We start from the raw sequence: 24,303 nt of genomic DNA, 5'->3' as shown, positions 1-24,303 counted from the left end.
TTACTCAAAGACACAGACAGGCTCACTCATAGCATCACCAGGACAGAGACAGCCATAACAGGACATGTTACTCAGAGACACAGACAGGCTCACTCATAGCATCACCAGGACAGAGACAGACATAACAGGACATGTTACTCAGAGACACAGACAGGCTCACTCATAGCACCACCAGGACAGAGACAGACATAACAGGACATGTTACTCAGAGACACAGACAGGCTCACTCATAGCACCACCAGGACAGAGACAGCCATAACAGGACATGTTACTCAGAGACACAGACAGGCCCACTCATAGCACCACCAGGACAGAGACAGCCATAACAGGACATGTTACTCAGAGACACAGACAGGCCCACTCATAGCACCACCAGGACAGAGACAGCCATAACAGAACATGTTACTCAGAGACACAGGCAGGCCTTTATCCACATTAATCCAACTCATAGCACCACCAGGACAGAGACAGCCATAACAGGACATGTTACTCAGAGACACAGACAGGCCCACTCATAGCACCACCAGGACAGAGACAGCCATAACAGAACATGTTACTCAGAGACACAGACAGGCCTTTATCCACTTTAATCCAACTCATAGCATCACTAGGACAGAGACAGACATAACAGGACATGTTACTCAGAGACACAGACAGGCCCACTCATAGCACCACCAGGACAGAGACAGCCATAACAGGACATGTTACTCAGAGACACAGACAGGCCCACTCATAGCACCACCAGGACAGAGACAGCCATAACAGGACATGTTACTCAGAGACACAGACAGGCCCACTCATAGCATCACCAGGACAGAGACAGACATAACAGGACATGTTACTCAGAGACACAGACAGGCCCACTCATAACATCACCAGGACAGAGACAGCCATAACAGGACATGTTACGCAGAGACACAGACAGGCCCACTCATAGCACCACCAGGACAGAGACAGCCATAACAGGACATGTTACTCAGAGACACAGACAGGCCCACTCATAGCACCACCAGGATTCCTGACAACAATGTGATGTTTGAAGTGAAAGATGGTACTTTTGACTCCCTTATTACATTTATTAGCACCAGTTTACCGAGATGAATGTTTTGTTTATGTGCTTTCATCTTCAATTGAAGATGTGTTTTGACTTTCTTTGAGCACGTTTTCTTGCTCTGTTGTTTTTCTAGTTGTAATTTTGGATTGCACATTCGTCTTTAGTCCCAGTAGGGGGTACTGTTGTCTTTTCTCATGTCGTTCAGTTGTTGTTTTTGACACAAATCAATGTCTAGTCACTAATCTAGAGGATTCAATCATGTTAGTCAATGTCCAGTTTCTAGACTGGCAGAATACCTGGAATAGCTGCATCACAGGGGTGCTGTGTTCATTTGAAAGAGAAGTATATTTTTAAAATGTATTTCCTCATACTTGGTAGAGAGGAATAGATTATTTTAAATTACCTAAGGATATACTGTTCGCAGGTTCATAGTCGGCAGACGGAATGCTTCAGAGAGCTTCATCAAGTGTTCACCAGTTTCTCTGTGTCTGTGTATCTCTGTGTACAGTGTACATGCTCTTGGAGTCTCTCTGTGTATATTCGTATGTGTGAAGATTGTGTGTGTGTGTGTGTGTGTGTGTGTGTGTGTGTGTGTGTGTGTGTGTGTGTGTGTGTGTGTGTGTGTGTGCAGGTGAGGACGGCCTCCCTATCACCTGCATACAGAGTAGTTGGTGGCGTATCAGAGGTAAAGGTACTCTAATTCAGTCCTTACTGGCCGTACAGGGGCTGAGCTGGGCTGGGCTGGGCTGGGCTGAGCTGGGCTGGGCTGATCTGGGCTGCAGTAAGAGAACACTAGCAGGACTGCGCTCTGCCACCCCTGGCCCCGTCACGACCTACTTTTATAGATGCCCCTTCCAAACCACACCCCCTAACCTTTCCCAAATCCTCCCCCTTCACCACTGCCTCCGCTCCATGATTGGCTGCTGCCAGCTTTTGTCTTCCTGCTTTGATCTGCCAATCAAATCGCATGGCTGGGTTTGACCCGATAGTAGTGAAGCTGCATGACTCAGTGATGGTGGTGATGATGATGATGATGATGATGATGATGATGATGATGTCTGACGTAGTGATGAGAGACTGAAGAACAAAAAACGATTCACGCAAACAACCAAAAAACAAACAGCGACAACAACAACAAAGAACTGACCTCCTCCTCCTCCTCCTCGTCTTCCTCCTCCCCCTCTTCATTTCATTGTCTCTCCTCCACCCTGACCTGTATCTCTCCCTCACTGGTTGTTTTATGTTCTCTCTCTCTCTCTCCCCCCCTTGTGTCGTCTATCAATCCTCTCCTCCTCCTCGTCTTCCTCCTCCTCCTCCTCTCCTTTCAAAGTCGTGCCCTGCCCCACATTCATATCCACTCCCTCTTCCTCCTCCTCCTCCTCCTCCATATCGTCCACCACCTCCTCCTCTACCTCCACCCCCTTCTCCTGAGGAGGATCCGGAGACCCAGAGAGGTGTTCAGGCCTTGGGTAACCAAGCATCACCGCTCCCCTCCCCTCGCCCCTCTACTGCCATGGGGCTGAAAAAACAATTTTACTCCCAGACTTGAAGCTGCCTCCAGCTACCTGGGTATCCTGCCTGCTCCAGACTCTTCTCATGTCCTGCCTATGTACCTGAAGAATACTAAGCACTTCCCTCAGAACATTTAAAAACTAAAATAATAATAATAATCTTAACTTTCAATCTCTATTGAGTATAGGCATTTTTAAATGATAGGCCTACGGCACAATTTCTATGAATGGAGATGATCATGTTTCTAAAATATCACCAAAAAAAAGACATATACAATTGCAGTATAATACACTAGTCGGGTGATTTACCAAGCAGTCTTACCTGACTTGGTATTGTATGTAAAACATTTCAGATGTCTTTTTCTATCTTCATGAACACATTACCAACAAATCCCAAATATGAGCCTCCCAATTGCCAATAGACTTCAATGTATTTGATAAGCTCATCTCTTTAAGACAGGCTCATTGACTGACTGACTGACTGGCTGTGGGATGGCAGTGAGGAGGAGGGAACACTGTGGTCTAGCCAACCTGCATCAAGCCAGTTTCTATGGTGGTTAGGCCTAACGGTGTTATGATCCAAGACGTTGCACTGCCAAACAAACGGTTTGCACTAGCTAGCATTTTACCTGCCAGAGAAGGCCTTTATCCAACCTAACCCCAGCCATCCAATCTAACCCCAGCCATGGAGGAGCAGAGCCCCATAAAAACTCCCCAGTCCCAAATAGGCTGCTGCTGCTGTCACCGCTTCCCTGGAGGTTGGTCCAGCCTGGTCCGGCCACCCTGGACCCTAACTCTCACTGCCCAGAAACCCAGGTCTGAGTCAGGCTGAAGCTCAGTGATGGAACTCACCACTCACTAATGTCAGAGTTCAGAGAGTACTCCCAGAGAGAACTTGATTTAAAAAAAACTCTGCCCTTACATTCCACCATTTACCTACTCCCCAACCTCCCTCCTTCCCCCTGTCCCTCCCCTTCCTAACCCACTCCCTCCCCTGTCCCTTCCCCTCCTAACCCACTCCCTGCCCTGTCCCCTCCCCTCCTAACCCACTCCCTCCCCTGTCCCTTCCCCTCCTAACCCACTCCCTCCCCTGTCCCTTCCCCTCCTAACCCACTCCCTCCCCTGTCCCTTCCCCTCCTAACCCACTCCCTGCCCTGTCCCTTCCCCTCCTAACCCACTCCCTCCCCTGTCCTCTCCCCTCCTAACCCACTCCCTCCCCTGTCCCTTCCCCTCCTAACCCACTCCCTGCCCTGTCCCCTCCCCTCCTAACCCACTCCCTCCCCTGTCCCTTCCCCTCCTAACCCACTCCCTCCCCTGTCCCTTCCCCTCCTAACCCACTCCCTCCCCTGTCCCTTCCCCTCCTAACCCACTCCCTCCCCTGTCCCTTCCCCTCCTAACCCACTCCCTGCCCTGTCCCTTCCCCTCCTAACCCACTCCCTCCCCTGTCCCCTCCCCTCCTAACCCACTCCCTCCCCTGTCCCTTCCCCTCCTAACCCACTCCCTCCCCTGTCCCTTCCCCTCCTAACCCACTCCCTGCCCTGTCCTCATCCCTTCCCCTCCTATCTCACTCCCTCCCCTGTCCTCATCCCTTCCCCTCCTAACCCACTCCCTCCCCTGTCCCTTCCCCTCCTAACCCACTCCCTGCCCTGTCCTCATCCCTTCCCCTCCTAACCCACTCCCTCCCCTGTCCCTTCCCCTCCTAACCCACTCCCTGCCCTGTCCCTCCCCTCCCTCTCCTAACCCACTCCCTGCCCTGTCCTCATCCCTTCCCCTCCTAACCCACTCCCTGCCCTGTCCTCATCCCTTCCCCTCCTATCCCACTCCCTCCCCTGTCCTCATCCCTTCCCCTCCTAACCCACTCTCTCCCCTGTCCCTTCCCCTCCTAACCAACTCCCTGCCCTGTCCCTCCCCTTCCTCTCCTAACCCACTCCCTGCCCTGTCCTCATCCCTTCCCCTCCTGTCCCACTCCCTCCCCTGTCCTCATCCCTTCCCCTCCTAACCCACTCTCTCCCCTGTCCCTTCCCCTCCTAACCCACTCCCTGCCCTGTCCTCATCCCTTCCCCTCCTAACCCACTCCCTCCCCTGTCCTCATCCCTTCCCCTCCTAACCCACTCCCTGCCCTGTCCTCATCCCTTCCCCTCCTAACCCACTCCCTGCCCTGTCCCTCCCCTTCCTCTCCTAACCCACTCCCTGCCCTGTCCTCATCCCTTCCCCTCCTATCCCACTCCCTGCCATGTCCTCATCCCTTCCCCTCCTAACCCACTCCCTCCCCTGTCCTCATCCCTTCCCTTCCTAACCCACTCCCTGCCCTCATCCCTTCCCCTCCTAACCCACTCCCTCCCCTGTCCTTTCCCCTCCTAACCCACTCCCTGCCCTCATCCCTTCCCCTCCTAACCCACTCCCTGCCCTGTCCTCATCCCTTCCCCTCCTATCCCACTCCCTCCCCTGTCCCTTCCCCTCCTAACCCACTCCCTGCCCTGTCCTCATCCTTTCCCCTCCTAACCCACTCCCTGCCCTGTCCCTTCCCCTCCTAACCCACTCCCTCCCCTGTCCCTTCCCCTCCTACCCCACTCCCTGTCCTCATCCCTTCCCCTCCTAACCCACTCCCTCCCCTGTCCCTTCCCCTCCTAACCCACTCCCTGCCCTCTTCCCATCCTCCCCTAATTCCTGCCTGTCGGTTGGCCATTCCCCCACGTCTGTTCATTGTTCTCTGTCTCTCTTGGTCTCCCGTTGCTGAACACAGCGAGGGAAGCGTCCTCTGTTTGAATACCAGGTAAGATTACAGAGACAGCAACAGCAGGCCTCCTTGGCTCCCGGGGGACCACCGCTCCTCAGACACCACTATCTACAGGAGGAAGAAGGTTATACTTCTGATGATTCTGAGGAGGAGGAGGAGGAGGCTCGGGGCCAAGGGCACACTCTGAGGGTCTCTATCGACATGCCTGAGGAGGAGGACAGGGCAGGGGGGCCCTCAGCCTGCCAGCTGTACCCAGCCATGCTCCAGCTCCAACCGTCCCACGTCTCCTTCTCCCTCATGTCTGGACTGCTGGTCATGTTTCTCACCTTGTGTTGGTTGGTGTTTATCTGACTGGCCGGTCCGGTGGAGAGAGAGAGCCCTATACTGAATTGAACCACCCAGTGACTGGCTGGTCCGGTGGAGAGAGAGAGCCCTCTAATGAACTGAACCAGCTGGTGACTGGCTGGTCCGGTGGAGAGAGAGCGAGCCCTTTACTGAAATGAACCACCAAGTGACTGGCCGGTCCGGTGGAGAGAGAGAGAGCTCCCTACTGAAGTACCCCTGTTGAAGGACAGAGACAAGACATTTATTCTCTGCTCCTCTCTGTAACTTAATCTAACTCCAACACACAGACACACACACACACACACACACACACACAGACAGACAGACAACGCAGACAGACAGACAGACAGACACACACACACAGACAACACAGACAGACAGACAGACAGACAGACAGACAGACAGACAGACAGACAGACAGACAGACAGACATGGACAGACATGGACAGACATGGACAGACATGGACAGACATGGACAGACATGGACAGACAGATACCAATCCCTATTGAACATTACACTGAGTGAATAATTGTCGTTGCATTGTGGAGTATGGCATTATTGTTCTTGCCAGTACATTTTTCTTCAGGATGTGTTGAGCGCTGTACATGGCTGAGCTCCCTCGCTACCAGAGCCTTATAGCCCGACTTCAAGGAGCTTCTAAAACTTTTACTCACAATATCCCCTGGTGAAAAAGAAAAGCCATCCAGTGTTACTAACAAACTTTGTCTGCTAACCTGACTCTTTCACGGCTTGTGTTTAGCCTGTAGACTACTGTATATTTTCTCTGTTCGTCCACAGAATCTACCCGTATCATAGTCACGCATCGATGTCAATGGAAGCCTAAGGGAAAATGGGATTTTAATTTGTCTCTTAGTGTTCCTATCAGTCAGTGTAGTATAGTATCTACAGGGCAGTGCTCTGCCGTGTGGCAGAATCTCTCCAACAGCCTGAGAGATCTGTATTGCTGATCTTATTCATTATGATTTAACAGGTGAACACAGGCCTTGGTCTGTGTTCACTGCTACAGCAGAGAGCTGCTGTCTGTCTGCCTTTGAAATGCATCGGCTCTCGTTTACGTTGATGCTTTTCTAGGCATGAGCAGGAAGGACAGACGGGGCAGACTGGATAGAGACAGGACAGGACAGACAGGACAGACAGGACAGACAGGGCAGACTGGATAGAGACAGGACAGGACAGACAGGACATGGACAGGACAGACAGGACCGACGGGACAGACTAGATAGAGACAGGACAGACAGGACAGGACAGGGACAGGACAGACTGGATAGAGACAGGGCAGACAGGACAGGGAGAGGACAGACAGGACAGGGACAGGACAGACTGGATAGAGACAGGACAGACAGGACAGTCTGAATAGAGACAGGACAGGGCAGACAGGACAGGGCAGACAGGACAGGGACAGGACAGACTGGATAGAGACAGGACAGACAGGACAGGGACAGGACAGACTGGATAGAGACAAGACAGGGACAGACAGGACAGGGACAGGGCAGACAGGACAGGGACAGGACAGACAGGACAGGGACAGTACAGACTGGATAGAGACAGGAAAGACAGGATAGACAGGACAGGACAGACAGGACAGGGACAGGACAGACTGGATAGAGACAGGACAGACAGGACAGGGACAGGACAGACTGGATAGAGACAGGACAGGGACAGGGCAGACAGGACAGGGACAGGACAGACTGGACAGGGACAAGACAGACTGGATACAGACAGGACAGGGACAGGACAGGGACAGGATAGACTGGATAGCGACAGGACAGACAGTACAGGGACAGGACAGACTGGATAGAGACAGGACAGGGACAGGACAGACTGGACAGGGACAGGACAGACTGGATACAGACGGGACAGGGCAGACAGGACAGGACAGACTGGATAGAGACAGGACAGACAGGGACAGGACAGGACAGGGACAGGACAGACAGGGACAGGACAGGACAGGGACAGGACAGACAGGGACAGGACAGGACAGACAGGGACAGACAGGGACAGACAGGGACAGGGACAGGACAGGGACAGTCCACTCAGGTTGTATTTATGAGAAGAACCCATGAGTTATTACTGTTATCACCAGTGGTCTCTCATATTACTGAAATGGCCTTTAAACCCATGTTGCTGTTGCTACTTTTTGAAAGCAGTGGGCCAAAGATGGACTAGAGTGCCATTTGAGATGGTGTACTTGGCTCACTTGTTAACCTGACTGACATCACTACCGGTAACCAAAAAGGAACACTGGTTGCTAAGCATTCCACTACTGTTGATGGTGGCCTGCCACTTCCTCCTCTGCTTGCTTTAAATCAACAATCACTGCCTGCTGAGAGTGAGAGAAAGAGAGAGAGAGAGAGACACTTCTGTCCAGAGAAGATTTTGGTTTTACTTTTCAGACTGATTGTAAACTCAAATAACTGCTGATTATTCATCTAACTAGTGAGTTTGGATTGAAGATACTGTATGTGTCAACGCTTGACTAGTTTAGAGACTTCTGGAATGCCTTCCTATATGAAATGCCACCACTCACAGATGGAGTCTAAAGCCATTGAAATGCTATTTGAGATGTGTGTTCTCCAAGGGTATCGCTTGGATCATGGCTACAGCCAAGTTGCATTGATCAGTATGTTGTCATTAGAAACACCCTGGGAAAGCATTGATCAGTATGTTGTCATTAGAAACACCCTGGGAAAGCATTGATCAGTATGTTGCCATTAGAAACACTCTGGAAAAGCATTGATCAGTATGTTCTCATTAGAAACACCCTGGGAAAGCATTGATCAGTATGTTGTCATTAGAAACACCCTGGGAAAGCATTGATCAGTATGTTGCCATTAGAAACACCCTGGGAAAGCATTGATCAGTATGTTGCCATTAGAAACACCCTGGGAAAGCATTGATCAGTATGTTGTCATTAGAAACACCCTGGAAAAGCATTGATCAGTATGTTCTCATTAGAAACACCCTGGGAAAGCATTGATCAGTATGTTGCCATTAGAAACACCCTGGGAAAGCATTGATCAGTATGTTGCCATTAGAAACACCCTGGGAAAGCATTGATCAGTATGTTGCCATTAGAAACACCCTGGGAAAGCATTGATCAGTATGTTGTCATTAGAAACACCCTGGGAAAGCATTGATCAGTATGTTGCCATTAGAAACACCCTGGGAAAGCATTGATCAGTATGTTGTCATTAGAAACACCCTGGGAAAGCATTGATCAGTATGTTGTCATTAGAAACACCCTGGGAAAGCATTGATCAGTATGTTGCCATTAGAAACACCCTGGGAAAGCATTGATCAGTATGTTGCCATTAGAAACACCCTGGGAAAGCATTGATCAGTATGTTGTCATTAGAAACACCCTGGGAAAGCATTGTTTACCAATGGACTGGTGGTGGTGGAAGTGTATTCAATAACTTTGTGCATGTGAGTACACGTGTATTAGTGTGTGTTTTACGGTGTGTGTGTAGATAAATGTGTATATGACTATTATAACACACAATGTTATTATTGTAGGAACTTGGTTCGTTAGAAAGATAGACGTTTTTATTATGTTCCCTGTGATTCTTCCCGTAGGAAAGCAGTTATCTCTATATTGATCTAGTATGTGTTGTTTTATGTAATTCACTATTACATTGTTCTTAATATCGTAACGTTAGTCAGAGTCTATGAGGATTTACTTAAACCATAATTAAAGGTGAAAGTCATTTGGCGACTGTAAAATAAATCTATTCAGGCATGCTTACTTTAGTCATCTATCTGTACTGTATCTGTCATATAGATGTGTTTACGAATGGCATACAGTACCAGTCAAACGTGTGGACACACCTACTCATTCAAGGGTTTTATTTATTTGTATTATTTTGTACATTGTAGAATAATAGTGAAGACATCAAAACTATGAAATAATGCTTTTCCTTCACTCTTGCGGTCCAACTCATCTCAAACCATCTCAATTGGGTTGAGGTCGGGTGATTGTGGAGGCCAGGTCATCTGATGCAGCACTCCATCACACTCCTTGGTCAAATAGCCCTTACACAGCCTGGAGGTGTGTTGGGTCATTGTCCTGTTGAAAAACAAATTATAGTCTCACTCAGCGCAAACCAGATGGGATGGCGTTTCGCTGCAGAATGCTGTGGTAACCATGCTGGTTAAGTGTACCTTGAATTCTAAATAAATCACACACAGTGTCACCAGCAAAGCACCATCACACCTCCTCCTCCATGCTTCACGGTGGGAACCACACGTGCAGAGATCATCCGTTCACTTACTCTGCGTCTCACAAAGACACAGCCGTTAGTACCAAAAATCTCAAATTTGGACTCATCCGACCAAAGGACAGATTTCCACCGGCCTAATGTCCATTGCTCGTGTTTCTTGGTCTCTTATTCTTATTGGTGTCCTTTAGTAGTGGTTTCTTTGCAGCAATTCAACTATGAAGACCTGATTCACACAGTCTCCTCTGAACAGTTGATGTTGAGATGTGTCTGTTACTTGAACTCTGTGAAGCATATATTTGGGCTGCAATTTCTGAGGCTGGAAAACTCTAATGAACGTATCCTCTGCAGCAGAGGTAACTCTGGGTCTAGCATTCCTGTGGTGGTCATCATAGCACTTGATGGTTTTTGCAACTGCACTAAAAAAACGTTAAAAGTTATTGATATTTCCGTTTTGACTGGCATTCATGTCTTAAAGTAATGATGGACTGTCGTTTGTCTTTGCTTATTTGACCTGCTCTTGCCATAATACGGTCTTGGTCTTTTACCAAATAGGGCTATCTTCTGTATAACACCCCTACCTTGTCACAACACAACTGATTGGCTCAAACGCCTTAAGAAGGAAAGAAATTCCACAAACTAACTTTTATCAAGGCACACCTGTTAATTGAAATGCATTCCAGGTGACTACCTCATGAATCTGGTTGAGAGAATGCCAAGAGTGTGCAAACGCTGTCATCAAGGCACAGGGTGTGGCTACTTTGAACAATCTAAAATATATTTTGATTCGTTGAACACTTTTTTTGGTTACTCCATGATTCCATATGTGTTATATCATAGTTTTGATGTCTTCACTATTATTCTACAATGTAGAAAATAGTAAAATAAAATAAAGAAAAACCCTAGAATGTTGACACACTGGTATAAATGATTCGTGAGACAGATGCAGGAATGCGTAATCGTTTATTAAAATTTGACCAAAATTACGGCTTCCCGTGTAAAGGCTCGGGGACGAAGACCAAACAAACACGTAACAAAAACACAGGGTTGAAGCCCAACTGAAAGAGCGAGGAGTACCTCGTACAATGATTTAGCCCACGGGACGAGACCCGTAATCAGCTTTGCAATCCACAATGGCACGAAAGCCCAAAACACACAGCACAGGTACTCACACGCACCAGCGGACATTGTAACAATAATGGACAGCCCAATGGAAACCAAAGGGCACATATATACAAGTACTAATCCGTGGGAATAAGGGGACAGGTGTGTGTAATGAAAGTTCCTGAGGGATCCGTGACAAATGAGTCGGTGTGTCCAAACTTTTGACTGGTACTGTAAATCACTGCTGTTGTTCTGTTTCATTCTGTGCTGTCCCTTGTATGATAAGAAGTGAAGGAAGTATTCATTTTGAATGTATGATGGGAGTCTTGTCTGTTTTTAGACTGTATTCTCATCTTCTCTCTATTTCAGGATATCCACTCTTTCCACAGTTTTTTTATTACATTTTTTGGGGGGGGTTTTGGGGGGTTGTATGTTTTGCTGCTAATTAGGGAACTCCCCCAAAACCCTCCCATTCTGATTTTGGCCCTCTAGTTCACTCTCTTGGTCTCTAACTCCAGGAAGGAAACTAGGCCTAGTAATTAGGTCTCCCTAATTATTAGTTTTGTCATGTGGAGAGCTTGACTTTGAAAAGGACTACACAGTGAGAAGATTGCCCTGCTTGAACAGATGTCCAGTCCAGCATGCCCTCTGTTATAGCTGTCATATCACAGATCTGCTCCTTTCATGGGCTCAAAATTATATCCGACTTGAATATGTGGACTAAATCAAATGACTTTTTCTGGCAGGCGTGCTCTGTCTCTCATTCTCTCTCTACCACCCTCTCTCACTCTGTCTCTCATTCTCTCTCTACCACCCTCTGTCTATCATTCTCTCTCTACCACCCTCTCTCACTTTCTCTCTCTCATTCTCTCTACCACCCTCTGTCTCTCATTCTCTCTCTACCACCCTCTGTCTCTCATTCTCTCTCTACCACCCTCTGTCTCTCATTCTCTCTCTACCACCCTCTGTCTCTCATTCTCTCTCTACCACTCTGTCTCTCATTCTCTCTCTACCACCCTCTCTCACTCTTTCTTTCTCTCTCTCTCTCTCTACCACCCTCTCTCTCTCTCTCTCTCTCTCTCTCTCTACCACCCTCTCTCTCTCTCTCTCTCTACCTATCTCTCTCTCTCTCTCTCTACCTCTCTCTCTCTCTACCACCCTCTCTCTCTCTACCACCCTCTCTCTCTCTCTACCACCCTCTCTACCACCCTCTCTCTCTCTCTCTCTACCACCCTCTCTCTCTCTCACCCTCTCTCTCTCACCCTCTCTCACTCTCTTTCTCTCTCTACCACCCTCTCTCACTCTCTTTCTCTCTCTCTACCACCCTCTCTCACTCTTTCTTTCTCTCTCTCTCTACCACCCTCTCTCACTCTCTTTCTCATTCTCTTACCACCCTCTCTCACTCTCTTGCTCTCTCTCTCTACCACCCTCTCTCACTCTTTCTTTCTCTCTCTCTCTACCACCCTCTCTCTCTCTCTCTCTCTCTCACACCCTCTCTCACTCTCTCTCTCACACCCTCTCTCACCCTCTCTCACTCTCTTTCTCTCTCTACCACCCTTTCTCTCTCTTTCTCATTCTCTCTCTACCACCCTCTCGCACTCTCTTTCTCTCTCTACCACCCTCTCTCACTCTTTCTTTCTCTCTCTCTCTACCACCCTCTCTCACTCTTTCTTTCTCTCTCTCTACCACCCTCTCTCACTCTTTCTTTCTCTGTCTCTTTCTGCCTCTTTATCTCTCTCTCTCTCAGTTTCTCTGTTTCTCTTTTTCCTCTTCCTCTCCTTCCCCTATCTGTCTATCCCTCCCTCACCTCCCTGGCAAAGAGTTTGAGATTAAAGATTAAAAAGTTAAATTAAAGTATTTTTTGATGCCTCTGATTTTGCATAATCTGCATATCTGAAGGCTGATGTGTGAATATTTGGCGTGGCTGGTTGCCAGGGGCCTGTGGCAGGCTTGGTCCTCCTCTCCATCGTCCGAGAGGCCGGGGCGCTCTTACTATGAAAAGCACACAGCTCGACCCCTGAGAGGCGCTCTTATTATGAAAAGCACACAGCTCGACCCCTGAGAGGCGCTCTTACTATGAAAACCACACAGCTGGACCCCTGAGAGGCGCTCTTATTATGAAAAGCACACAGCTTGACCCCTGAGAGGCGCTCTTATTATGAAAAGCACACAGCTCGACCCCTGAGAGGCGCTCTTACTATGAAAAGCACACAGCTGGACCCCTGAGAGGCGCTCTTATTATGAAAAGCACACAGCTGGACCCCTGAGAGGCGCTCTTATTGTGAAAAGCACACAGCTGGACCCCTGAGAGGGAGGCGCTCTTATTATGAAAAGCACACAGCTCGAGCCCTGAGAGGGAGGCGCTCTTATTATGAAAAGCACACAGCTCGACCCCTGAGAGGTGCTCTTACTATGAAAAGCACACAGCTGGACCCCTGAGATGTGCGCTTATTATGAAAAGCACACAGCTGGACCCCTGAGAGGCGCTCTTATTATGAAAAGCACACAGCAGGACCCCTGAGAGGCGCTCTTATTATGAAAAGCACACAGCTGGACCCCTGAGAGGGAGGCGCTCTTATTATGAAAAGCACACAGCTCGACCCCTGAGAGGCGCTCTTATTATGAAAAGCACACAGCAGGACCCCTGAGAGGCGCTCTTATTATGAAAAGCACACAGCTCGACCCCTGAGAGGCGCTCTTATTATGAAAAGCACACAGCTCGACCCCTGAGAGGCGCTCTTACTATGAAAAGCGCACAGCTCGACCCCTGAGAGGTGCTCTTATTATGAAAAGCACACAGCTCGACCCCTGAGAGGTGCTCTTATTATGAAAAGCACACAGCTCGACCCCTGAGAGGCGCTCTTATTATGAAAAGCACACAGCTGGACCCCCGACGGGGATAGTCTGGTTACTTTACAGTGATTTATCACATTGTGTGAGTCCCAAATGTCACCACAATACCTGTGCACTACTTTTGACCAGAGGCCTATGGTGCCATTTGGGAGGCAATTTTGTCGCTGTGCTGCAGCCCATCCTCTGGGGAAGCTCTCTCTCTCTTTTTCATAACAACGCAATTACAGTTTTCTCTATCTTGACGAGCTTTCTCCCTAAACGTAAATGTTTGTTTTTGTTTAGACAAAAACATTTGGCCTTAATTAATTTTTAGATTTAGAATAATGAGTTTTCTCGCTGGGAAATCAAATGTCAGCTGGAATAAGCTAATGTCAAGTGATTGCAACAGTTTCTCCTGTCTCCAACCCCTAAGCTGCAAAACGTGCTTCTACTTTTACTTTAGGTAGATTGTCTGAGACCCCCAGTCTGGGATGGGATGATAGTTCTGGCTAGAGCCACACCTACAGCATCAGAAATGGATAGGGGATAGTCACGTAGTGTGAACAGTGGATAGGCACGTAATGTGACTAGGGGATAGTTACATAGTGTGAATAGGGGATAGTCACAGTGTGAATAGGGGATAGTCACAGTGTGAATAGGGGATAGTCACAGTGTGAACAGGGGATAGTTACATAGTGTGAATAGGGATAGTTACATAGTGTGAACAGGGGATAGTCACAGTGTGAACAGGGGATAGTTACATAGTGTGAACAGGGGATAGTCACATAGTGTGAACAGGGGATAGTCACAGTGTGAATAGGGGATAGTCACATAGTGTGAATAGGGGATAGTCACATAGTGTGAACAGGGGATAGTCACATAGTGTGAATAGGGGATAGTCACATAGTGTGAACAGGGGATAGTCACATAGTGTGAATAGGGGATAGTTTCATAGTGTGAACAGGGGATAGTCACAGTGTGAATAGGGGATAGTAACAGTGTGAATAGGGGATAGGCACATAGTGTGAATAGGGGTAGTTACATAGTGTGAACAGGGGATAGTCACATAGTGTGAACAGGGGATAGTCACATAGTGTGAATAGGGGATAGTCACATAGTGTGAACAGGGGATAGTCACATAGTGTGAATAGGGGATAGTTCCATAGTGTGAACAGGGGATAGTCACAGTGTGAATAGGGGATAGTCACAGTGTGAATAGGGGATAGGCACATAGTGTGAATAGGGGTAGTTACATAGTGTGAACAGGGGATAGTCACAGTGTGAATAGGGGATAGTCACATAGTGTGAACAGGGGATAGTCACATAGTGTGAACAGGGGATAGTCACAGTGTGAACAGGGGATAGTCACATAGTGTGAACAGGGGATAGTCACATAGTGTGAACAAGGGATAGTTACATAGTGTGAATAGGGGATAGTCACAGAGTGTGAACAGGGGATAGTCACATAGTGTGAACAGGGGATAGTCACATAGTGTGAACAGGGGATAGTCACATAGTGTGAACAGGGGATAGTTACATAGTGTGAATAGGGGATAGTCACAGTGTGAACAAGAGATAGTCACATAGTGTGAATAGGGGATAGTCACATAGTGTGAACAAGATATAGTCACAGTGTGAATAGGGGATAGTCACATAGTGTGAACAGGGGATAGTCACATAGTGTGAACAAGAGATAGTCAGTGTGAATAGGGGATAGTTACATAGTGTGACTAGGGTATAGTCACATAGTGTGACTAGGGGATAGTCACATAGTGTTACTAGGGGATAGTCACAGTGTGAACAGGGGTAGTCACAGTGTGAACAGGGGATAGTCACATAGTGTGAACAGGGGATAGTCACATAGTGTGAACAGGGGATAGTCACATAGTGTGAACAGGGGATAGTTACAGAGTGTGAACAGGGGATAGTTACAGAGTGTGAACAGGGGATAGTCACAGAGTGTGAACAGGGGATAGTCACAGTGTGAATAGGGGATAGTCACATAGTGTGAACAGGGGATAGTCACATAGTGTGAACAGGGGATAGTCACATAGTGTGAACAGGGGATAGTCACATAGTGTGAACAGGGGATAGTTACATAGTGTGAACAGGGGATAGTTACAGAGTGTGAACAGGGGATAGTCACAGAGTGTGAACAGGGGATAGTCACAGAGTGTGAACAGGGGATAGTCACAGAGTGTGAACAGGGGATAGTCACAGAGTGTGAACAGGGGATTGTCACAGAGTGTGAACAGGGGATAGTCACAGTGTGAATAGGGGATAGTCACATAGTGTGAACAGGGGATAGTTACATAGTGTGAATAGGGGATAGTCACAGTGTGAACAAGAGATAGTCACATAGTGTGAACAGGGGATAGTCACATAGTGTGAACAAGAGATAGTCACATAGTGTGAACAGGGGATAGTTACATAGTGTGAATAGGGGATAGTCACATAGTGTGAACAGGGGATAGTTACATAGTGTGAATAGGGGATAGTTCCATAGTGTGAACAGGGGATAGTCACAGTGTGAATAGGGGATAGTCACAGTGTGAATAGGGGATAGGCACATAGTGTGAATAGGGGTAGTTACATAGTGTGAACAGGGGATAGTCACAGTGTGAATAGGGGATAGGCACATTGTGTGAACAGGGGATAGTCACATAGTGTGAACAGGGGATAGTCACAGTGTGAACAGGGGATAGTCACATAGTGTGAACAGGGGATAGTCACATAGTGTGAACAAGGGATAGTTACAGAGTGTGAACAGGGGATAGTTACAGAGTGTGAACAGGGGATAGTCACAGAGTGTGAACAGGGGATAGTCACAGTGTGAATAGGGGATAGTCACATAGTGTGAACAGGGGATAGTCACATAGTGTGAACAGGGGATAGTCACATAGTGTGAACAGGGGATAGTCACATAGTGTGAACAGGGGATAGTTACATAGTGTGAACAGGGGATAGTTACAGAGTGTGAACAGGGGATAGTCACAGAGTGTGAACAGGGGATAGTCACAGAGTGTGAACAGGGGATAGTCACAGAGTGTGAACAGGGGATAGTCACAGAGTGTGAACAGGGGATTGTCACAGAGTGTGAACAGGGGATAGTCACAGTGTGAATAGGGGATAGTCACATAGTGTGAACAGGGGATAGTTACATAGTGTGAATAGGGGATAGTCACAGTGTGAACAAGAGATAGTCACATAGTGTGAACAGGGGATAGTCACATAGTGTGAACAAGAGATAGTCACATAGTGTGAACAGGGGATAGTTACATAGTGTGAATAGGGGATAGTCACATAGTGTGAACAGGGGATAGTTACATAGTGTGAATAGGGGATAGTTCCATAGTGTGAACAGGGGATAGTCACAGTGTGAATAGGGGATAGTCACAGTGTGAATAGGGGATAGGCACATAGTGTGAATAGGGGTAGTTACATAGTGTGAACAGGGGATAGTCACAGTGTGAATAGGGGATAGGCACATTGTGTGAACAGGGGATAGTCACATAGTGTGAACAGGGGATAGTCACAGTGTGAACAGGGGATAGTCACATAGTGTGAACAGGGGATAGTCACATAGTGTGAACAAGGGATAGTTACATAGTGTGAATAGGGGATAGTCACAGAGTGTGAACAGGGGATAGTTACATAGTGTGAATAGGGGATAGTCACAGTGTGAACAAGAGATAGTCACATAGTGTGAATAGGGGATAGTCACATAGTGTGAACAAGATATAGTCACAGTGTGAATAGGGGATAGTCACATAGTGTGAACAGGGGATAGTCACATAGTGTGAACAGGGGATAGTCACATAGTGTGAACAAGAGATAGTCAGTGTGAATAGGGGATAGTTACATAGTGTGACTAGGGTATAGTCACATAGTGTGACTAGGGGATAGTCACATAGTGTTACTAGGGGATAGTCACAGTGTGAACAGGGGTAGTCACAGTGTGAACAGGGGATAGTCACATAGTGTGAACAGGGGATAGTCACATAGTGTGAACAGGGGATAGTTACATAGTGTGAACAGGGGATAGTTACAGAGTGTGAACAGGGGATAGTCACAGAGTGTGAACAGGGGATAGTCACAGAGTGTGAACAGGGGATAGTCACAGAGTGTGTACAGGGGATAGTCACAGAGTGTGAACAGGGGATAGTCACAGAGTGTGAATAGGGGATAGTCACATAGTGTGAACAGGGGATAGTTACATAGTGTGAATAGGGGATAGTTCCATAGTGTGAACAGGGGATAGTCACAGTGTGAATAGGGGATAGTCACAGTGTGAATAGGGGATAGGCACATAGTGTGAATAGGGGTAGTTACATAGTGTGAACAGGGGATAGTCACAGTGTGAATAGGGGATAGGCACATTGTGTGAACAGGGGATAGTCACATAGTGTGAACAGGGGATAGTCACAGTGTGAACAGGGGATAGTCACATAGTGTGAACAGGGGATAGTCACATAGTGTGAACAAGGGATAGTTACATAGTGTGAATAGGGGATAGTCACAGAGTGTGAACAGGGGATAGTTACATAGTGTGAATAGGGGATAGTCACAGTGTGAACAAGAGATAGTCACATAGTGTGAATAGGGGATAGTCACATAGTGTGAACAAGATATAGTCACAGTGTGAATAGGGGATAGTCACATAGTGTGAACAGGGGATAGTCACATAGTGTGAACAGGGGATAGTCACATAGTGTGAACAAGAGATAGTCAGTGTGAATAGGGGATAGTTACATAGTGTGACTAGGGTATAGTCACATAGTGTGACTAGGGGATAGTCACATAGTGTTACTAGGGGATAGTCACAGTGTGAACAGGGGTAGTCACAGTGTGAACAGGGGATAGTCACATAGTGTGAACAGGGGATAGTCACATAGTGTGAACAGGGGATAGTTACATAGTGTGAACAGGGGATAGTTACAGAGTGTGAACAGGGGATAGTCACAGAGTGTGAACAGGGGATAGTCACAGAGTGTGAACAGGGGATAGTCACAGAGTGTGTACAGGGGATAGTCACAGAGTGTGAACAGGGGATAGTCACAGAGTGTGAACAGGGGATAGTCACAGAGTGTGAACAGGGGATAGTCACAGTGTGAATAGGGGATAGTCACATAGTGTGAACAGGGGATAGTCACATAGTGTGAACAGGGGATAGTCACATAGTGTGAACAGGGGATAGTCACATAGTGTGAACAGGGGATAGTTACATAGTGTGAACATGGGATAGTTACAGAGTGTGAACAGGGGATAGTCACAGAGTGTGAACAGGGGATAGTCACAGAGTGTGAACAGGGGATAGTCACAGAGTGTGAACAGGGGATAGTCACAGAGTGTGAACAGGGGATAGTCACAGAGTGTGAACAGGGGATAGTCACAGAGTGTGAACAGGGGATAGTCACAGAGTGTGAACAGGGGATAGTCACAGAGTGTGAACAGGGGATAGTCACAGTGTGAATAGGGGATAGTCACATAGTGTGAACAGGGGATAGTTACATAGTGTGAATAGGGGATAGTCACAGTGTGAACAAGAGATAGTCACATAGTGTGAATAGGGGATAGTCACATAGTGTGAACAAGAGATAGTCACAGTGTGAATAGGGGATAGTCACATAGTGTGAACAGGGGATAGTCACATAGTGTGAACAAGAGATAGTCACTGTGTGAACAGGGGATAGTCACATAGTGTGAATAGGGGATAGTTACATAGTGTTACTAGGGGATGGTTACAGTGTGAATAGGGGATAGTCACATAGTGTGAACAGGGGATTGTCACATATTGTTACTAGTGGATGGTTACAGTGTGAATAGGGGATAGTTACATAGTGTGAACAGGGGATAGTCACATAGTGTTACTAGGGGATGGTTACAGTGTGAATAGGGGATAGTCACATAGTGTTACTAGGGGATAGTTACATAGTGTGAACAGGGGATAGTTACATAGTGTGAACAGGGGATAGTTACATAGTGTGAACAGGGGATAGTTACATAGTGTGAACAGGGGATAGTTACAGAGTGAATAGGGGATAGTCACATAGTGTGAACAGGGGATAGTCACAGTGTGAATAGGGGATAGTCACATAGTGTGAACAGGGGATAGTCACATAGTGTTACTAGGGGATGGTTACAGTGTGAACAGGGGATAGTCACAGTGTGAATAGGGGATAGTCACATAGTGTGAACAGGGGATAGTCACAGTGTGAATAGGGGATAGTCACATAGTGTTACTAGGGGATAGTTACATAGTGTTACTAGGGGAGGGTTACAGTGTGAACAGGGGATAGTCACAGTGTGAATAGCGGATAGTCACATAGTGTGAACAGGGGATAGTTACATAGTGTGAACAGGGGATAGTTACATAGTGTGAACAGGGGATAGTTACATAGTGTGAACAGGGGATAGTTACATAGTGTGAACAGGGGATAGTCACAGTGTGAATAGGGGATAGTCACATAGTGTGAACAGGGGATAGTCACAGTGTGAATAGGGGATAGTCACATAGTGTGAACAGGGGATAGTCACATAGTGTTACTAGGGGATGGTTACAGTGTGAACAGGGGATAGTCACAGTGTGAATAGGGGATAGTCACATAGTGTGAACAGGGGATAGTCACAGTGTGAATAGGGGATAGTCACATAGTGTGAACAGGGGATAGTCACATAGTGTTACTAGGGGATGGTTACAGTGTGAACAGGGGATAGTCACAGTGTGAATAGGGGATAGTCACATAGTGTGAACAGGGGATAGTCACAGTGTGAATAGGGGATAGTCACATAGTGTTACTAGGGGATGGTTACAGTGTGAACAGGGGATAGTCACAGTGTGAATAGCGGATAGTCACACAGTGTGAACAGGGGATAGTCACATAGTGTTACTAGGGGAGGGTTACTGTGTGACCAGGGGATAGTTACATAGATAGTGTTACTAGGGGATGGTTACAGTGTGAACAGGGGATAGTCACATAGATAGTGTTACTAGGGGATGGTTACAGTGTGAACAGGGGATAGTCACAGTGTGTTACTAGGGGAGGGTTACTGTGTGAACAGGGGATAGTCACAGTGTGAACAGGGGATAGTCACATAGTGTGAACAGGGGATAGTCACAGTGTGAACAGGGGATAGTCACATAGTGTGAACAGGGGATAGTCACATAGTGTTACTAGGGGAGGGTTACTGTGTGACCAGGGGATAGTCACAGTGTGAATAGCGGATAGTCACATAGTGTGAACAGGGGATAGTTACATAGTGTGAACAGGGGATAGTTACAGTGTGAATAGCGGATAGTCACATAGTGTGAACAGGGGATAGTCACAAAGTGTTACTAGGGGATGGTTACAGTGTGAACAGGGGATAGTCACAGTGTGAATAGGGGATAGTCACATAGTGTGAACAGGGGATAGTTACATAGTGTGAACAGGGGATAGTTACATAGTGTGAACAGGGGATAGTCACATAGTGTGAACAGGGGATAGTCACAGTGTGAATAGGGGATAGTCACATAGTGTGAACAGGGGATAGTCACAGTGTGAATAGGGGATAGTCACATAGTGTGAACAGGGGATAGTCACATAGTGTTACTAGGGGATGGTTACAGTGTGAACAGGGGATAGTTACATAGTGTGAATAGGGGATAGTTACATAGTGTGAACAGGGGATAGTTACATAGTGTGAACAGGGGATAGTTACATAGTGTGAACAGGGGATAGTCACAGTGTGAATAGGGGATAGTCACATAGTGTGAACAGGGGATAGTCACAGTGTGAATAGGGGATAGTCACATAGTGTGAACAGGGGATAGTCACAGTGTGAATAGGGGATAGTCACATAGTGTGAACAGGGGATAGTCACATAGTGTTACTAGGGGATGGTTACAGTGTGAACAGGGGATAGTCACAGTGTGAATAGGGGATAGTCACATAGTGTGAACAGGGGATAGTCACAGTGTGAATAGCGGATAGTCACATAGTGTGAACAGGGGATAGTCACATAGTGTTACTAGGGGAGGGTTACTGTGTGACCAGGGGATAGTCACAGTGTGAACAGGGGATAGTCACATAGTGTTACTAGGGGATGGTTACAGTGTGAACAGGGGATAGTCACAGTGTGAATAGGGGATAGTCACATAGTGTTACTAGGGGAGGGTTACTGTGTGACCAGGGGATTGTCACATGGTATGAATGTTATATTTATGCTATGATCTATCTAGTATTTTCAGGCCATACTTCACACTATGAGGGTTCTGTATTTATGGGTCATAGGTCATAGTGGGTCTATTTTAGACATAGGTGGTTTGGGAGAGACAGTGGCCTTCACTGTATGTATGCTGCATATAGTAGTTATGCCATAGTATAGTGGGTTCTGATAGATCAAACAAGCAGTTAGATACAGTGGCCTTCAGAAATTATTCATACTCCTTCACTTATTCCATATTCTGTTGTTACAGCCTGAATTCAAAATGGATGACATTTATTTTTTTTCTCACCCATCTACCACACAATACCCAATAATCACAAAGGAAAGAAATATTTTTTTTATTTTTTTTGGGCAAATATATTGAAAATGAAATACAGGAATGTCTCATTTACATAAGTATTCACACCCCCGAGTCAAGACATGTTAGGATCACCTTTGGCAGCGATTACAGCTTTGACAGCAATTACAGCTAATTTGTAAAAAAGTTATAAAAACATCATTCCACTTTGACCTTATGGGGTATTGTGTGTAGGCCAGTAAGACATCTCAATCCGTTTTAAATTCAAGCTGAAAAAGTGAAGGGGAGTGAACACTTTCTGAAGGCAGATAATATATACGACAAACTCAATATTCACTGTGTGTATTTTCCCTCTTTCCTCACAGTCTAACGTCGTGAAAACACAGACTATCACCATCTCAGACGTGTCTAACTCCCTACGAGGAGACGTCTATAACAAGGAGGTCCCCATCGTGCACACTGAGACCAAGACCATTACCTACGAGTCAGCGCAGGTGAGAGGCGTCGTTAGAAATGTAGTTCTTAAATAAAAACCCTTTATTAACCAAATTACTTTGTGTTAACAGTGAACTGGGTCATATTCATGAAAAAAATGTTTTCAAAATGAAAACAAGCAATTTCATATTGGACAAGTCCTATTTCAGTGTCTTTTTTTCCTTTTGGTGCCTGATGAACATGAGCCTGTTTTTTTTGTCTTAATCTCAGCCAGTAGATAACGTAATCCTAAATGAACCCCTTTTCTCCCCCTTGTGTTAACATAGTGTCTCCTTCAGCCCGTAGACAGCATGGCAGAGAGGGACTCTGGAATGCTGTTGAGTGCCCAGACCATCACCTCAGAGACAGTCAGTACAACCACCACCACTCAGATCACCAAGGTACGTCCTGGGCTTCCTGGTCTACGATCAGTTTCGCTTTCACTAGATGATGTAGATTTGAGTGATTTAGCACAGGGATTCCGAATGTATTTTGCTTCGTGAACCACCAATTGAGGTGTTTTTTTTTTTGTCGTGACCAATGTTCCCTCTAAGCTGCGCGTGTGCGCAGGACTGCCGCGCAGAAGAAATATCAGCCCCGCGCAGAGAAGCACTGTCAAGGACTTCTGCCGAAGTCGATGCCTCTCCTTGTTCGGGCGGTGTTCGGCGGTCGACGTTGCCGGTCTTCTAGCCATCGCCGATCCATTTTTAATTTTCCATTTGTTTTGTCTCGTTTTCTAACAAACCTGGTTCTCATTTCCCTCATTATGTGTTGTGTATTTAACCCTCTGTTTCCCCCATGTCTTTGTGTGGTATTGTTTATCTGTTTCATGTATGCGCACGTTAGACTGGTTGCGCTGGGTTATGTCAACCCGTATTGTATTTCGTGGTCATTGTGCCGTGTGCTTTTGGTTCGCCTAAATAAAAGGCTCCGTTTGCTACCCAATATCTGCTCTCCTGCGCCTGACTCCCTTGCAGCCCCATTTACGCATACCTGACAAGCACGACATTGAACTTCCCTCCACTTTCTAGAGTTTTCCCCTTTAGTTAACACTATCAACGTTTCCCTTTACTGTGGGTATTGTGATCGAATCAACGCATTATTAGCCACTTTCAATGCAACATACCGAAACTGTCTGTGCTCTTGTAGAATTCTGGTTGAGGGATGGAGATGATGTAGTTAATTATTCCTAGTCAAACAAACTTCTGATTCCAGGAGGACCATGAGCTGTTGCTATTGATAAGGTGTCTGATTCATCCTTTTCACTTCCAATAGAAGTAGAGGGACTTTTGTCAGAGGTTGCTTGTTGTGAGCGCTGAGGGAACTTTATGCACTTGGCCAGATGATTCTGAATCTTTGTTGCGTTCTTCACATATGATTTAGCACGGTATTTGCTAATGTACACAGCTTTTCCTTTTACATTAGCTGCAGTGAAATGTCTCCACACATCAGATAGTAACCGTGGCATTTTCCTGTCAAGATTAGAAAAAAATGAACATAC

At 46.8% G+C, this 24,303-nt stretch overlaps 1 protein-coding gene across 11 annotated transcripts in view; it reads left to right on the top strand.

Annotated features, from left to right (window-relative positions):
* The window catches only part of epb41a (erythrocyte membrane protein band 4.1a), a 144,488-nt gene that overhangs the window by 110,690 nt on the left and 9,495 nt on the right, over positions 1 to 24,303 (top strand). For 8 of the 11 annotated variants that reach the window (XM_036953525.1, XM_036953532.1, XM_036953531.1 and 5 more), the window contains 2 exons: positions 22,694 to 22,822; positions 23,090 to 23,203. In XM_036953525.1, the coding sequence (XP_036809420.1) occupies positions 22,694 to 22,822; positions 23,090 to 23,203 (243 nt within the window). Of the gene's footprint in view, positions 1 to 1,685; positions 1,770 to 22,693; positions 22,823 to 23,089; positions 23,204 to 24,303 lie in introns of those variants that run through there. The other 3 variants (XM_036953527.1, XM_036953535.1, XM_036953534.1) reach the window with 2 other exon arrangements.

Source organism: Oncorhynchus mykiss, chromosome 18, assembly GCF_013265735.2.
Source record: "Oncorhynchus mykiss isolate Arlee chromosome 18, USDA_OmykA_1.1, whole genome shotgun sequence".
NCBI lineage: Eukaryota > Metazoa > Chordata > Actinopteri > Salmoniformes > Salmonidae > Oncorhynchus > Oncorhynchus mykiss.
Note: the sequence above shows the minus strand (reverse complement) of the source record. Positions and strands in the feature narration are given on the sequence as shown.